The sequence below is a fragment of the Octodon degus genome, unplaced genomic scaffold (assembly GCF_000260255.1).
Source record: "Octodon degus isolate 3935 unplaced genomic scaffold, OctDeg1.0 scaffold00010, whole genome shotgun sequence".
Classification (NCBI taxonomy): domain Eukaryota; kingdom Metazoa; phylum Chordata; class Mammalia; order Rodentia; family Octodontidae; genus Octodon; species Octodon degus.
This window is the reverse complement of record NW_004524586.1, coordinates 3,756,410-3,771,346: the sequence shown is the minus strand read 5'-3', so window position 1 is coordinate 3,771,346 and position 14,937 is coordinate 3,756,410. Positions and strand designations below refer to the sequence as shown.

At 45.7% G+C, this 14,937-nt stretch overlaps 1 protein-coding gene and 1 pseudogene across 1 annotated transcript in view; one reads left to right on the top strand and one right to left on the bottom strand.

Annotated features, from left to right (window-relative positions):
- Positions 1–1,474: 1,474 nt before the first annotated feature.
- Positions 1,475–3,169, bottom strand: LOC101563581 (annotated as a pseudogene).
- A 5,252-nt stretch (positions 3,170–8,421) lies between these two features.
- Blnk (B cell linker) overlaps positions 8,422–14,937 on the top strand; it is a 75,714-nt gene continuing 69,198 nt past the window's right edge. The window contains exon 1 of the mRNA XM_012513482.2: positions 8,422–8,611. Coding sequence (XP_012368936.2) covers positions 8,565–8,611 — 47 coding nt within the window. The 5' untranslated portion in view covers positions 8,422–8,564. The remainder of the gene's footprint in view (positions 8,612–14,937) is intronic.

The window sequence follows — 14,937 nt, the reverse complement described above, 5'->3', positions numbered from 1 at the left end:
AGAAAGAAAGAAAGAAAGAAAGAAAGAAAGAAAGAAAGAAAGAAAGAAAGAAAGAAAATTGAGGAAAGACAAGGGCCAAGGCTCCGTTCAACCTCGCCCCACCCAGGCTGGAATCCACCCCTCCTTCAGCATGGCTCCTGCCTCCTTCCACCAGTGAATCTGCCCTTTTGTGACTGTAACTGCGTAGAGCATTTTTTTCATGTGGTTAACATTTGTAATGTCATTGTTTCTAAAGCCTTTTGTTACTTAATTCTAAAATATCATGAATTTTGATTGTTATTTTCAATTACATTTTATAATGTCAAGTTTTTAATTTTTTGGTTTTACATTCATGCTTTTTCCCTTGTAAGTTTTTTCCCCTTTTTTGCCTTAAAGTGTGTGTCACACAGTTGTATAATTCAAACAGTAGAGCTGGAGAATCTGCCTGCTTCCTTTCCTTTGTCCCTACTTTCTGCCTCCTCTTGCCTCTGCTGGGTGTCTATTGTTATTAGCTTCTGGTTTATGTTTCCAGAGTTTATTTCTGCGACGATGTGTGTGCATATGTGTAGACATAAGGTCCCACCAGAGGTGTTCAGCCGGGGCCCCACTGGAAAGCGGGTAGACTATTGCAATCTTTTGCTAAGTAACGGTGATAAATAGCTGTGAGCAGGTGTTGCATGTGTGTGGGAGTGAAGATGCGTCTTTAGGACCAGAGGCAGGAGAGAGATCCCCGATCACAAGACACACACAACTAATCTGTATTGTCCATTCCTCTCCACAGGAAATGTCATGTTTTGCAAGCAAAAGGTGCTTTCCTCAATAATACTACCATCATACTTCTAGATTTTTGCTAATCTGGTATGTGAAATAGCACTTCAGCATCGCTGCAATTTGTCTCTTAATAGAAAAGGTGATGGAATTTCATTTCATCCGTTTAAAGCCCACTTGCATTTGTGCTAATTGTTTTGCTCTTTTCTGTCCAGGTTCTTTTGTTTGCATCTAAATTTTAGAAACTCTTGGTCCATTAGGGACATTAGTTTTGTATCTGTGAAGCATGACATAACTCTTTAGCCCCAGTTTGTCCTATATCTTTGATATGTTGTTTTTTTTTAAAGATGAATATTTTGATTATAATTCTCTAATTAAATATGCCAAGATTTTATCATTTCTAAATTTTAAATGGTAGGTAAGTTTATAAAGAAATTTATTCAATCTCCATGTCAGCAAAAAAGAAAGAAAGAAAGAAAGAAAGAAAGAAAGAAAGAAAGAAAGAAAGAAAGAAAGAAAGAAATTTAACAGTGATCTCTTCTGAAATACTTATGGCTTCATTTCTTAGTCTTTAATCCACTGGGAGTTTTTTCTGCCAGAAAGAACAAGGTGTGACTCCGATACCTGGGAAGGCCATTCTCTCTTCACTTCTTTGAGTTTCTTTCCACAGATTGCTTGGCTCTTCTAGTTTATTTTTGTCCAGGATTTTTTTTTCTTTTTCTTTTTATCACACAAAGGGGTATATGTGGAGGGTACAGAGTGACACTGAACAGATCTCAGAGCACAGTGGACGCTGGCGTTCTTCCTCCCCAGCATCTCCTTCATCGTCCTGGCTTTCTGACGTCCTTAGAGTGAGATTGTCCCTACGTAACTGCATGATCGGTGTGCTGTCTGTAAGACTCTCCATTCAGTGTATCCAATTCAGCGATGGCTTCATCAAATGTCGTTTTTGCCAGGCTGCCGGCCTTTTCAGAAGAGTTACGAATCTCCTAGTGGAAGACTGAGAAAGTAAGCGCCAGGCCAAGTCGAATTGCATGCGTAGGCTGCATTTCTTTCTTACTAATTTCAAATGCTTCCCGGTAAGCCTGCTGGGAGTTCACACAGTGGCTTGTTTATAATTTCCACGTGAAACCTCGTAAAATAATCTCCTTTCATTTTCATGTAGAACACCTGACTTTCTGGTTGGGCAGCGCTGGGAACAAGGTGTTTGTCCAGCGGCTCCAGGACGTCACTGCAGGTGTCCTGCAGCTCCACCTCGGTCTTCTCCCGATATTCTCTGCCCATGTGCTGCTTCTTTTTGTTCCTCTCTGTTTTGTGCTCAGTGCTGGAGGTGACACCCCAGGAGGACCGACGGGCACCTACCACCTTCTTGTAGGCAACAGAGAGCAGATTCCTCGCTTCCCTGCAGACTTCATGTCCCTGTTCCGGACCGCCTTCCTGGCTGCAGGGGGGCAGAGCTGCAGGGGGCAGGGCTGCAGGGGGCAGGCTGCAGGGGGCAGGGCTGCAGGGGGCAGGCTGCAGGGGGCAGGGCTGCAGGGGGCAGGCTGCAGGGGGGCGGGGGGGCGGGGGGCAGGGCTGCAGGGGGCAGGCTGCAGGGGGCATGGCTGCAGGGGGCAGGCTGCAGGGGGCAGGGCTGCAGGGGGCAGGGCTGCAGGGGGCAGGGGGCAGGGGGCAGGGCTGCAGGGGCAGGGGGCAGGGCTGCAGGGGGCAGGGGGCAGGGCTGCAGGGGGCAGGGGTCCTTTCCTCAGGAGGCAGGGCGGCGGCGGCCCCTACTCCGGCTTCGGAACCCGCGGTGGTGACCGTGCAGCTCTGTACAGGAAATTTTGAATGTGCTTGCCTAACTCCAGCTGGCTGGAGCGGGTAGACACTGACACTATCAGCGTTTCAATTGGGATCACGTTAAACTTCTATTTAATTTAAATTGGAGGTAATGGTTCTCTTTATAATATCGAATCATCCCACTAAAATGCCTCCCAGTTTGCTCCAGTCTTCTATTTGGGGACGGTCTTCGTGGTGGGTGGGGGGATTGGACCAAGGACCTTCACACTGAGCTACATCCCCAGATGTTGTTTTTTGTTGTTGTTGTTGTTGTTGTTGGTTTGTTTGTTTTTTTAAGTTTTAAGACAGAGTCTAGCTGAGTCATTAAGTTCCTCAGGCCAGGCTTGAACTTGCAATCCTCCTGCTTCAGCTCCCAGAGTGCTCAGATTATAAGAGTATGCCCCCCCTGACAGCTTATTCGGGGTCCTTTTGAATCCAGAGTTCATCTGCGCATGCTCAGGACAGTGATCAAGGTTCATCAGATAGAAGATAAGGTGAAAATGTCATTAACACGCACAGCACCTGTTGCTGAAGACGGTTCTGGCAGATAAATCCTCCGATCTTGGAGGCCACGACTTACTTCAGCTCTCCCCGGCTCGGGCATGGCTACTCCCTACCGAGAGGGCTCTGCGTCCCCACCTTCGCCTGCCTTCTGCCTTCACCAAGGCCCTCACTGATGGGAGCAATCTGCCCCCCTGGACTACCTGGAACGGCTCCCGCTCCACGCGTCCTGCTCTGCTTCTGGATGGTTATTTTTGACTGTCGGGTGGGGCTGTGATTAATGAGGAACAAAAGGTGTTTGATGGCCGCTCTGCTTGAGAACGTGGCCGCCTGCCATGCGCTAATGAAGAAGACGGATGATCAAGAGTCCTCAGAGAGGAGCGTAAAGGCCTTCATACTTGGTTCTAGAAGAACAGAAAAGCCTTTGAACTGCAAAACAGAGCAGATTGCTACCAGCCTGCGCTGTCAGAAGCCTGGGAGTGGGGCAGACCTAGCTCCAGAGAAGTAACTAGAGGCTGGACTCACCCAGGTGGGGCCCCGGGTAGAAGGAACCAGGGCGAGGGTGGAAGCGTTTCACAGAGAATCTTGTTGGCAGATGGGCCCTGGGGACTGAGGAAGGGAGGAGGCAAAGATGACACGAGGACTCAGACTCATCAGGCTAGTGGGACTTTCTCTCCTGTGCAGCTTGGACAGATGCCGGGAATGCAGGCCATATTCACCTGAGTCATCCCCATAAGGATATATACGCTTCACTGTTGGCCAATTTGATTGGCTGATGACTCAGAAAAAAGAAACTATTCAATGGGAAGGAAAAACTGGGATGAGGAAAAGGACAAATGGAAGAAGGGGAAAACATATTGAGGTATATACGCAGAATAGTTTGGATAATTGTTGATTTCTGCTGGTCTTTTGAAGGGAGCAGTTAATGCTTAAAATTTTTTTTACTCTGATTTTTTTTCTCTTTCAAATTTCTCATAACTTCTTTGTTATTGCTTTGAATTTTTCTTTAAATGAATCTTACACATTTATATCTGGTAATCTGAACAATTTAAAGAGAATATGCATTACAGCAAACATTGTTGAATTCCTATTACTTTGTTAGTGAAATCTTGCATCGTTTCTAATTTTTTTCTATCACTATTTTGTATTCTTTAAAAATAAAAAAATACAGATAAAATGGGGAACTGATTTATCTCATAGAAAATGAAGCCTTGAGCTTAAAAAGGCTTTTGTCCATTTGTTCCAGCCCCAGATGTCATCTCTTCTTCCTTCTTTCGCCCTTCCTGCCTCTCCTGCCACAGAAGAGAACAGACAAGCCACCCCTGCCGGCGCCCGCCACACTTCCCTCTGCCTCTGCCCCGCTCGCCCCGTCTGCTCTCTCCTTGCTGTCTGACCCACACCCCAGAGCTTCCCCTTAGACTTCTTCCATCTGTGCTCTTACCTGGAGATAGCTGAAAAAATCAGGCCTGGGTCTGACCAGTGGCAACTTGCTACCTAATTGGCCTGAATTTGTCAGAATGCTGCCAGGGGTGCTGCAGAACGTGGTCCCGCCCACCCAAAGACAAAAAAAACAGTGAATGGCCCAGGGTTTAAAGGCCCTAGCTCGAGGGTCAGGATGACAGAGTGGCCTTGAGTAGGTCTTGTGCCCTTCCTGATCTCAAGCCAAGACATGAGGTCTTGGCTCAGACTTCATGTCATAAAACAGGAATGCTAACAGCACCCCTCTCCCACCCCACACTGTGAGTCTGAGCACCCCAGGACCAGATTATGATTTTGGATAGAACCAGACTGTAAGGTATCAATACGAAACATTGCCTGCTTCCTTTGGCAGCTTGTCTAAAATGGCCCCGGGCAGGGGAAGGGCATTCAGACAGGCTGAGCTGGGGCTGATCTCCCAGCACTAGTACTAGTGGTGATCTACATGATTCCCCAAAGCTTCGTAATGTGTCACCACCACCTAGTCCCTTTTTGGGAAGCAGTTAATAAAGAGGATCAGAGACTTCTGGAAGCTCAAGGTGCTTCCTCTGGTCCTAACCAGCTTCTGTGCTCAGTGACAGTGTTCACAATCCATGTCGGGAGGAACCTGACCCCTCCATGAATCCTTTCTCCTGTCCTCTAAAAATGAGAAATTGAGATCCGGAGTCTACATGATTTGCCCAATGTCATGGTTAAGGCGATGCCAAGGCAGGATGCTTTCCTGAATCCCAGAGGATTTCTCTTGAAGGCTCAGAACCCTAAGATTAGCAGACTATGAGAACAGACTTGAGTCTGGATCCCAGTTGTTCCACTGACAAGGCTTAGCTTTGGGCCGGTTAATCTCTCTCAGAATCAATTGCGTTCACATGTGAAATGAATGTCATTGTAATATAGGAAACAGAATGCGTTTAATAGTTATAGTATTGTAGTCGTCATCTGCCTATGCAAGAAAATGAGCCTCAGAGAAACGGGGTTTGGTTGGAGTTATCCCAGACTCCAGAATAACCCTTCTTCCTGCTTGCAAGCCCTGTTCTTCCACCGAAGTGACTTAGGTTGAGGCGTGTTGTCTTGGTTCTCCATAATGATTCCAGACCTGGCCTCCTTTTATTTAGTTTTAAAAAGTATTTACTTCTTATGATAAATGTGGGACATGGATGACAATGAAATGAATACTTCACCCCACCATTCGGTGACAGAGCTCCTTCGCTCTAACCCCATTCGCTGGGAGCCAATCATCTGAGCGTTACATTTGTCTGTATCTTTATTACCTTTACCAGTTATGTCTGTAAATAACATATTGTTTAATTTTACTTGTCTTTAACCCTAACATAAATGGAATCATACTGCACAAGCCTTTTCAGTTTGCTTTATTGCTCAAATTATTTTTGTACTTTGTATAACCTCATGCAGTTCTCACTAATTCACCCTGTTGATGAACAATTTTCTATTACAAGCAGTGTTTTAATTAAACTTCACACTCATGACCTTCGTATGCATAGTTAGGAACATTTGGTCTTTTATGACCAATGCTGGGTCCTAGGCATACGTGTCGCTGAATTTGTTAGATAAAAAAACTGTTTCCAAAATGGCTGCACCTTATACTTCTCTTGTCAGTATAGAGAAATTTCAAGTTTTCTGTAAGGTTGGATTTTTCCATTTGCTGTCTGTTGATGTAGTCATGAGCTGGTTTCCACGTCCACTGTACAGGTGGAAGTGGCCTGCGTGCTCCTTGTGGTGTGCTCCTGTTCATGTGCCGGGGTCATGTGTGCTCTCCTGCCACTCATGCGTCGTCTTCCGCGACTAGCTGTCATCAGTCCCCATCCTTGCACGGTCTTGGCAGGTCAGCCAGAGTTGCAGGTGCTCGTGGCAGGCCTGAAGCACTAGGCTACTACACTGCACACACAGGGCCAAAGTATCCAGGCTGGAAAGGCAGACTCTCATTTTCACCATGTTGAACAGACTACAGTAAAAAGAAGAAAGACAGGTGTCTGTAAAAAGAAAAAGCAGAAGTGTAACTCTCGCCCATGTCTTTTTCTCTGGGGAAATAAAAAGTTCCCAGCCCAGGTGCTGAGCAGAGTTGTTTTTGGAGAGAAAAGTCAAGTGGCCACAGGGTGCCCTTCACAACAGCTCACAAGCAGCAGCTGACTATTTTCATCCCGTACAATACAGCAGCCTTCTCCGATCCTGCTGACATTAAATGTGCCTTTGCTGTGTTGTGCTACTTGTTTCTTCCAGCTAAAATTTATGGAAGAGGAGAGGTGGCGGTTTAGAGCCTTTTAGAGATACACTGCAAGAAAATTGAGCTGCGTGGTTGGGGAAAATAAATGACTCTGGGGGACAAGCACTTGCATTTTTCTTGTCAAGACGGTTTGCTGGGCTGGCCGTGCCAGCGCCTCGGTCTAGCAGGCAGGCCCCACCCTTCAGTGCCTCTGCAGATCCTGCTCCTGAACATCTGGTGGAACCGGAAATTCAAATGCAGCGCACGAATGTGACCTCGAGAAGTACAGAACTTCTGTTCAAAGAAGAGACCAGGAAAAGAAGAAATTCATCTACAATTTCCAGCTCCCCCGCTGTTACCGTACCTCTCCTCTTCCTCTCTCCTTTCCTTTTCCTCTTCTAGCTCACCTCTTCTGTCTGTTCCTCTTTCCCTTTCTTCTTCAGCCAAGCCTCGGGTCTGCGACAGGAGAGCTAACTAGAAGCCTTCTTTCTGCCCCAGTGCTGTATATTTTTCAGGCCTAGAAATAGAATGGTCTCCCTGATAAGTGGGAACAATGTGTGCTTTACTTCCTAAAGGTGAGTAGGGTGCTCCTGCTCGCTTTGTGGAAAGGTGTCTAGTTACGAAATAAGCCAACAAACAAACCAAAAACAATACAACTGCCCCTCTTGGGTTCTTTCTCCTTGACCCCAAACTGCCTTCTGCTCTCCAAATGACAGCTAAGTCAGTGCTTTTCAGAGCAGGTGGGAGGAGGTGGGAATTTGTCCAGAAGAGAAGTAGACTTCTCAGGACGGGTCCAGCTGCTGAAGGCATGGCTCCCTGTCCACCTCAGCTACCTGTCTCTGTGTGGTGACTCTGTGTCCAGCTGTCACTGGGCCTGAGGAAAGGATGAGGTGACAGTGGACGAGGGTACAAGGACCCTGTCAGGGAAGGGAGCAGCACTCTGCTACCAGGGAGACTTGTCCTTGATCTTGGAGCTGTGTTGTGAGGAAATTGTTAGCTCTGTGCCCGGCCGACTGTTGAGTGCATCTTGAGCTCGTTCGTTCCAGGGCATTAGGCTCTCGGCAGGGTGGCTCCTGGCTCGGCCCTGCTGTAGGCAGGCCGCAGAGCTGCGATGGAGCCCGCTGCCCTTCCCCACAACACATCTCAGCCTCCAAATGTATTTGCATGCAAAATGTCCATCCCATTTAAACGGAGGAAAAGAGACTCACTGAGTAAAATATTTCTACTCTCTCCTGCCACCCTGATCACTCCCATAAAATTCCATTTTCATATAGTGGTTCTATGAGTGGAAAAAGCTTATCCATGATTTCATGCAAATAAGCAGAAATTCCCTAACAGTCACTCAGGTGAAAATGATTGTTTAACTTTCCCCCAAGCTAAGGAAGATGTAAATGACAGCTCAACGTCTACTGAAAGCAAAGACTGTGCTTGGAACTTACAGGAAGTAGTGACCAGCCCGAAGCTTGTCCCAACCTGATTATATATATATAAAAAAAAAGCAGCTGGAAAGAAATTTGCATGTCTAATCGGTTTTACTAGTAGAGTGTACACAGCGTGGAGTAATCTGCCAAGCTGGCTGGTTACCCGGATCACATGATTACGCAGCAACGTGAAACTTGATGATGTGCTCCAGCGAGTTTTACTTCTCTCTAGTGCAGGGGAGTTTGCTGCGCCAGAAGGCTCAGGAGTCTGACTGCAGAGACTGGAGCTCTGGAGGCCGGAGCCTTGCCATGCTGCTCGCTGCGAGGGTCACGAGCAGCTGACGTCACCACGGACTCGTGCCCCGTGTCTCTTCCCAGAAAGAATGGACAAGCTTAACAAGATAACTGTCCCAGCCAGTCAGAAGTTGAGGTAAGATTTTCCAGTCTTATGTTTATCTTTCCTGTTTTCCTCTCCAGTGCTCTTACGGCATCTCAGTGAAACTATGGAATAGTCGGCCGGTGCAAAGGCTGCGGGAGGCATTTGCTGTGGGGAAGTAGACTTGGGTTTTTTTAAAAAATGTGTAGGAACAAGTGGGCCAGCCTGAGATGGCTTTGGCCAGTGATAGAATGAAGTTCTAGAAAGGTAATAAAATGTGCAAACCTAGGGCTCAGACTACCAGAGTCAGTTTTCAGAGTCTGATTACCATAACTTTTGTTAAAGAACAGTTTGTCTATATTGAGTCTGCACCCATTTCATTATGGATTACTACTGTTTTTTGGGGTTTGTTGTTTTTTTTTTTTTTGTACTGGGACTCAAACTCAAGACCTTGAGCAGGTGTTGTGTCACTGAGCTATCTCTCCAGCTCTATTACTATTGAATTTTAAGAATAGTTGTGATACCTTGTATTTATTATTCAGTAGTCTTATTATCTCTTGTTTATTTTGTGGCATTTACCACAGGTTCAATGGGGAACTCTATTGCTCTTTCCAGGGCCCTCCATGCAGGGTGATAATTATTTAAAGAAAAAAAACAACTTAGGAAGAATAAACCAGCACATGAAGCAAAGAACTTAGGAAAAGACAACTTCCTAAATTTTGATTCTGGTGGTCTTTGTTTGTCTCATTGTAATGTTTCCATGACTCTTGGATAGTGGAACTTTTAAATGTTTGGGGATTGCCTTACATTAGAATGCTGGTTTTCATGGGGTTATCTGACATATGTAGCGGATGAGTTATCAAGAATAATTAGGAGTTGGGGACTTGGGAGTTCTGGAGACAAGATTTCAGACAAATTAGCTTGGAATTGCTAGCGCTTCTCTGCTGCAAATGGGTGTGGTCTTCCACCTAGTAGGGTCCTCACCAGAGGCAGCCTGAGGCATAGCTTAGCCAGTCAGCCATTTCGAGAGTGTGCTCCCGAGTACCAAGGAGCCACCGGCCAGACTGGAGCAAGAAGGCTCCACAACTGCCTGTTCTCTGTGGCTTTGCTCTCGTGGGAGGTGGCAGGTAAAATGTAAAACAGTGGAAGGATGAAAGTTCACACGAGTGTAGAGGATTAGAGAGGCTGCAGAAGGTTTTGTGGAGCAGAGGCTTCCCGAGGCAGGCTTGGAGGAGCAGGTCCCACAAGAGGAGTTGTGAATTGGAGGAAGGGCATCAGGTGCTGGGGCAAGGAGATGCAGAGCTGACCTGAGTGTGGTCCCTTCGGGGACAGTGAGGAGCTTTCTGTCCAGCAGAGGCTGTAGATAGTAGCCGAGGCGGGTCTGAAGGTCCTGATAAGCTAAACACATAAGGAGAGGCCCAGCGGGAAAGGATGCTAACCGGAGGAGGCTGGAGGGCAAGCTGCTGTGACTGTGGCCTTAGAGGAGGTGGAGGTGGGCAGGATGGATAGGGCAAAGGACCCCTGAGGGCACGCATGGACAGTGAGTCTTTAGGTAATGCAAACATCTAGCACTGAAGGCCTGGAGCACAGCAATGAGAAGGGAAAGAAGAGAGGTAAGCAAGATTCAGGAAGGAAATCAACAAGGCACAAATAAGCAAGGCTTCTCTCAAACCAGGAAGAGGGTTCCAAAGGTCCTTTCTAACATACTCTGTGACCTAAAGCTACCCTACGCCTTATGATCTCTTTCAGGAAACTCTGACGGAAATCTAAATAAGAAAGGCAATAGAAGTGAAATCATTCTATGATCCCTCCCTCTTGGACAAAGTCCAGCTTGATCACAGAGTGGTTGATAGTCAACATGAAACCACAGATTATAGGACAGAAAACCAAAATTATATTGTGGATAATCATACACTGCACTCATCTGCTTAGAGAACAGCAACTTTTTTCCCGCTTGGTTACTGAGTTGCCGGTACAGAATTGGCCTGTTTTCATAAGGCATGCGCTGTTGACGTGGAACTTTTCAAAGAAATGAAACTGTAAACACAGCAGACTCAAAGCACCATCTAAGTCTTTTTTGTAATTACATGACATGACGAAGGGTAGACGAAATATGTGCTCCCTATGACTTACGTCTTCTCAGGGAAGAGATTCATGCTTTTTCTGCTCGTCTAGCTGTGCAGTTATGTTGCACCAGGTGAAGGTATAAGTGGACAGTTGTGTTTTTGCTTTTATGTTTATCAGAGCTCATTGGAGTTTGTTTAAATTCTTAGCCAAATAAGAGACAGCGAGTGTTCATTGAAAGAGCTAAATGAAATGACCCTGACCAAAGGGTTGATTTCCAAGGCTGAAAAGAGACTGGAGGCAGGACAACCAGGGGGACAGGAGCAAGATGAACCAAGGACAGGACTGGAAGCAGGCAAAGGTTCTCAAAAAGAAGGTAACAGGGGTCCTCGGATGATGGACGGTGCTGGCAGTGGATACCCACCTGTGCAGAGCAGGGGCGGGGGCGGCCGAGTTGCCTCTGAGCACAGAGCTGTGTCCGCGTGCCGCTCACTTTCACTCCCACTCAGGCACTGTATGGAGCAGGAAGCAGGCTTCTCTGTTCGTAGGAGTTCATAGACTCATCAGGTCTTTTCTGCAATGCTTCGCCATGATTTTCCCTTGATCTTTATAAGGCAGTGATACCATCAGCACCCAGCGGAGGCCTGGACTCTCAGTCCTTTCACGGGAAGCATTCCTAGCGTGATAAAAATTCCATACTTGTAGGTGAGCATTCCAAAATGTGCAATTCTGAGTCACACTGACACTCATTCCTTTCAGGTTAGTGAAGCTAATTTGAAGAGGAAGTTTTACAGTTTTAATAACTTCCCATTTATTTCGTTGTCTGCTTATGTATCTCTCTCTATGGGACACACAAACACATGCCTACTTATTTTTACAAGCAGAAAGGTCTTTGGTGCAACTTTGGTCAAGTCAGGTCTCCCCGACCCTAAGGTTTGGTAATTTTCTATCAGACAAAACAATATTTCTGTGACTTTAGGCAAATATTTCATTCCATCTCTCCACCTGTAAAGGTAAAGATAATAATAGCAGTACCAACGTCATATAGTTAGTGTAAGGATTAAGTAATTGGGTTGTGAAGCGTTATGAACCCAGTAGGTACTAATTATTAGATTTATAAGTTATAATTACTTATGTCATTATCATTATTGCTTTTATTATTTTATAATTGTGCAATTTTCAGAACACTTTATATTGACCCCCCCTGGTAAATTTCATGTTAGTTTCATTTTTCCTTCCTGTTTTGACTACTTTTCCTCTTGCTCCTGACATCTGTGGAATTTAACTTTTCATGGGTTACAGACATGACAAACATACCCCCAGTGTCCACCTAAGTGGCCAATAAACTGTTGAACATGATGAATCCTGTTTTGGATGTCTTGTTGCGAGAGTGTTCAATCTTATTTGAAAGATTCCAGGATATGCTTTTCCTTCCAAGTTCTTAGAATTTTAATTGGAGTTTCCAGTTCCTTGACTTTGCACTTCTTCAGAAACAAATCCCATTTATTTTTACCTCGATTCCACCGGTTCCCGTCCTGGCCCTTCCTGTTTCTGTCAGCGGTTTCATGATCAAGCCAAACTCTGACTCACTGTCTGCGCGGCTCCACTCAGGCCCACTCCCGTATGACGCCCTGCAGTTTTTCCTTCTTGGGACTTCTGGCTGCGCTGTTTTCTCTCCTTTCCCCCTACTGTCCGGGTAGGTTCTCATTTCCCCTGTCTTCTATGTTTGTCTGGTTCGGATTCCTCATTTAGTAGAGCAAACAGAGTAATTCCCAAAGTCCCTTTTGGCTGCAGTGCCGTGAGAGCCTTACAGCGCAGAAACCGTGCGTGATCTGTTACGTTCTCCGAGGCTATCATTTTAGCTCAGTACCCTAAGGATATATTCCTTGATGTGTTTAAAAGGATGGCATAGAAGGCTGAGTCCAGTTGCCTGGAACTAGCCATGGGTTCTTACCCCCTCTAAGCCTTGACTGGGAATGAAACCAGATGCACTTTCTTTGCTGGCTTATTGTGAAGATCAAGCAAGACAGTGCGGGCTGAAAGACCCACAATGCACATGCCCCTTGCTTGGTGCTACCAGTGTATAAAACGTCAGCCCAGCAACCAGGACCTCAGCCTACCACTGTGAGCACTCGTTGCTGCCTCTCTTCCTCCTCCACTGATGGGTCCAACGTGCTCTAGGTCAGGCATCCACAGAGCAGGGAGCTGCAGAGAGGAGGCCCACAAGCATGGCAGACATGCGATGCACCTCCCGGCCGCTCTGACCATCCGCTTCCCGCTGCCTACCTGTGTTCTGTCCCCTGAGAATTCGATTAGCTTCCCCTGGTGTGTCACCCTGATGGATGATGTAGTCACAGCAACTAGAGGAGTGCTCCTTCTCCTTGCGGGAAAACCATGTAGAACGCGCATTACAAGAAGTTTCGGGGCCAGGGAGATAGCTCAGTAGCATAAGTGCTTGCCTGGCAAGCACAAGGGAGTGAGTTCAATCCCTGGTTTCAAAAAAAAAAAGTTTTCTTTTTGTATTTTTAAAGAGAACTAAAAAATAGAAAAAAAAAAAAAAAAAGAAATGATACCAAATTTCACTAAACATAATAATAGGAACTCGACTATGTTGTTATATTGTATATTGTTATCTTCAAATTAGTTATTAAGATTTCAAGATATAAGCATACAAAATTGCTCAAAAAGTTATAAAAACTTAAAAAGGAAGGGCCAGTCAGATAGCTCAGTGGATTAAAGCACCTGCTTAGGTAGACACAGGGACGGGGTTTGAGCCCCCTGGAGTGCCATGCTGGACCCACCCCTGGGGCACTCTGAGACAGCAATTGAGAGTGGGTGTGGTGGTGTGCGCCTGTAATCTCAGCACTTGGGAGGCTGAAAACAGGAGAATCAATACTAGTCCAATCTGTGTAATGAGACCATGTAGACTCCATAGATCTTTACTAAAATATAAAAAAATTAAAAAGGAGAGAGAAGAAATTACACATGAACCGCTCCTTTCAATAGACCAGCAGAAATCAGCAGTGTAATTATCCAAACTATCCTGTGTATATACATATATATTTTTCTTTCCCTTCCTTTTTCTTTTCTCCTTTCCCTCGTCCAAGTTATTACCAAATTTCTTTAATGGCAGTGGAGTTCAGAGTCCTCAGCTAAGAACATTCAAGACAATTCTTTCACCAACTCTGTGCAAACTTTGCCTGGAAAACCCTAAGCTGGAGCCCACACATCTTTCTCTTGTATCCAGTGATTGATTGTGTAGTGTGGCTGAACAACTCTTTCCCCTTTCACTTGGGAAAGACTGGGATGCAGGTAATTAGATTGCCAAGAGCTGAACCACAATGAGACGTGGTCCTGCCCCCTAGACCTCCGGACTGGAGGAGACTAGTCAGTAGCAAATGCTCCAGGAACACACTTGCAACCAATCTCTTGGGTTGTTCCCCAAAAGACAATAAACCCAATTCAATATGTGGAGACTATACTAGCATGGTTTTTCTGCAGGATGACCTATTTATTTCTCTTTTGTAATAACAGCAAGGAATCTGAGTCTGCTAAAGAACATGAGGGATAAAGGAGAGAAGGATAGGAATAGTAACTGATAGCTTATTTGGGCTAGGAATGTAGATCATCTGGAGGGTACTGGCCTAAGCTGGGAAAGGCCCTGTTTCTATCCTTAGCACCACAAGGAAGGAAGGAAGGAAGGAAGGAAGGAAGGAAGGAAGGAAGAAAGAGAGAAAGAAAGAAAGAGAGATAGAAAGAGAGAGTGTGAGTGGGGAAAGGAAAGGAAGGGAAGGGAAAGTTGGGAAGGGAAGGGAGGGGAAGGAAGGGATTACAGGAAGGGAAAGGATTAAGGGAAGGGAAGGGGCCCCATAGCTACATCCTTCCCTGGCTTCCCTCAAGACTTAGCTGTACTATTCAGATCAATACTCTTGCACTTGGACAATTTTGTTTCTGGGTGAATATTTGGTTCTCACAACTGGGAGAGTCTTATTAACACCCAAGATACCAGGAGACAGATACCAGGGATGTTTCTAAGAATTGTACAACGTGCAAGGCAATTGCTGCAACAAGCAATTATCTGGCCTAAAATGTAACTGGTGCCCCTGCTGGGAAACCCCGAATCAGACCATGTGGACTGAAGTCTCCCACAAACTAAAAGCACACATCCATCCACATGTGCTTAGAGAGGCTGAATGGATTTCAATGTAAAATACATACTTTTGTACATAACTTTGTAATAACTGTGGTCTCTCTGTCTTGCTAGTAGTAGAACTTGAAAGAGTAAATAAAATCTGAAAGGTACCATAGATACTATG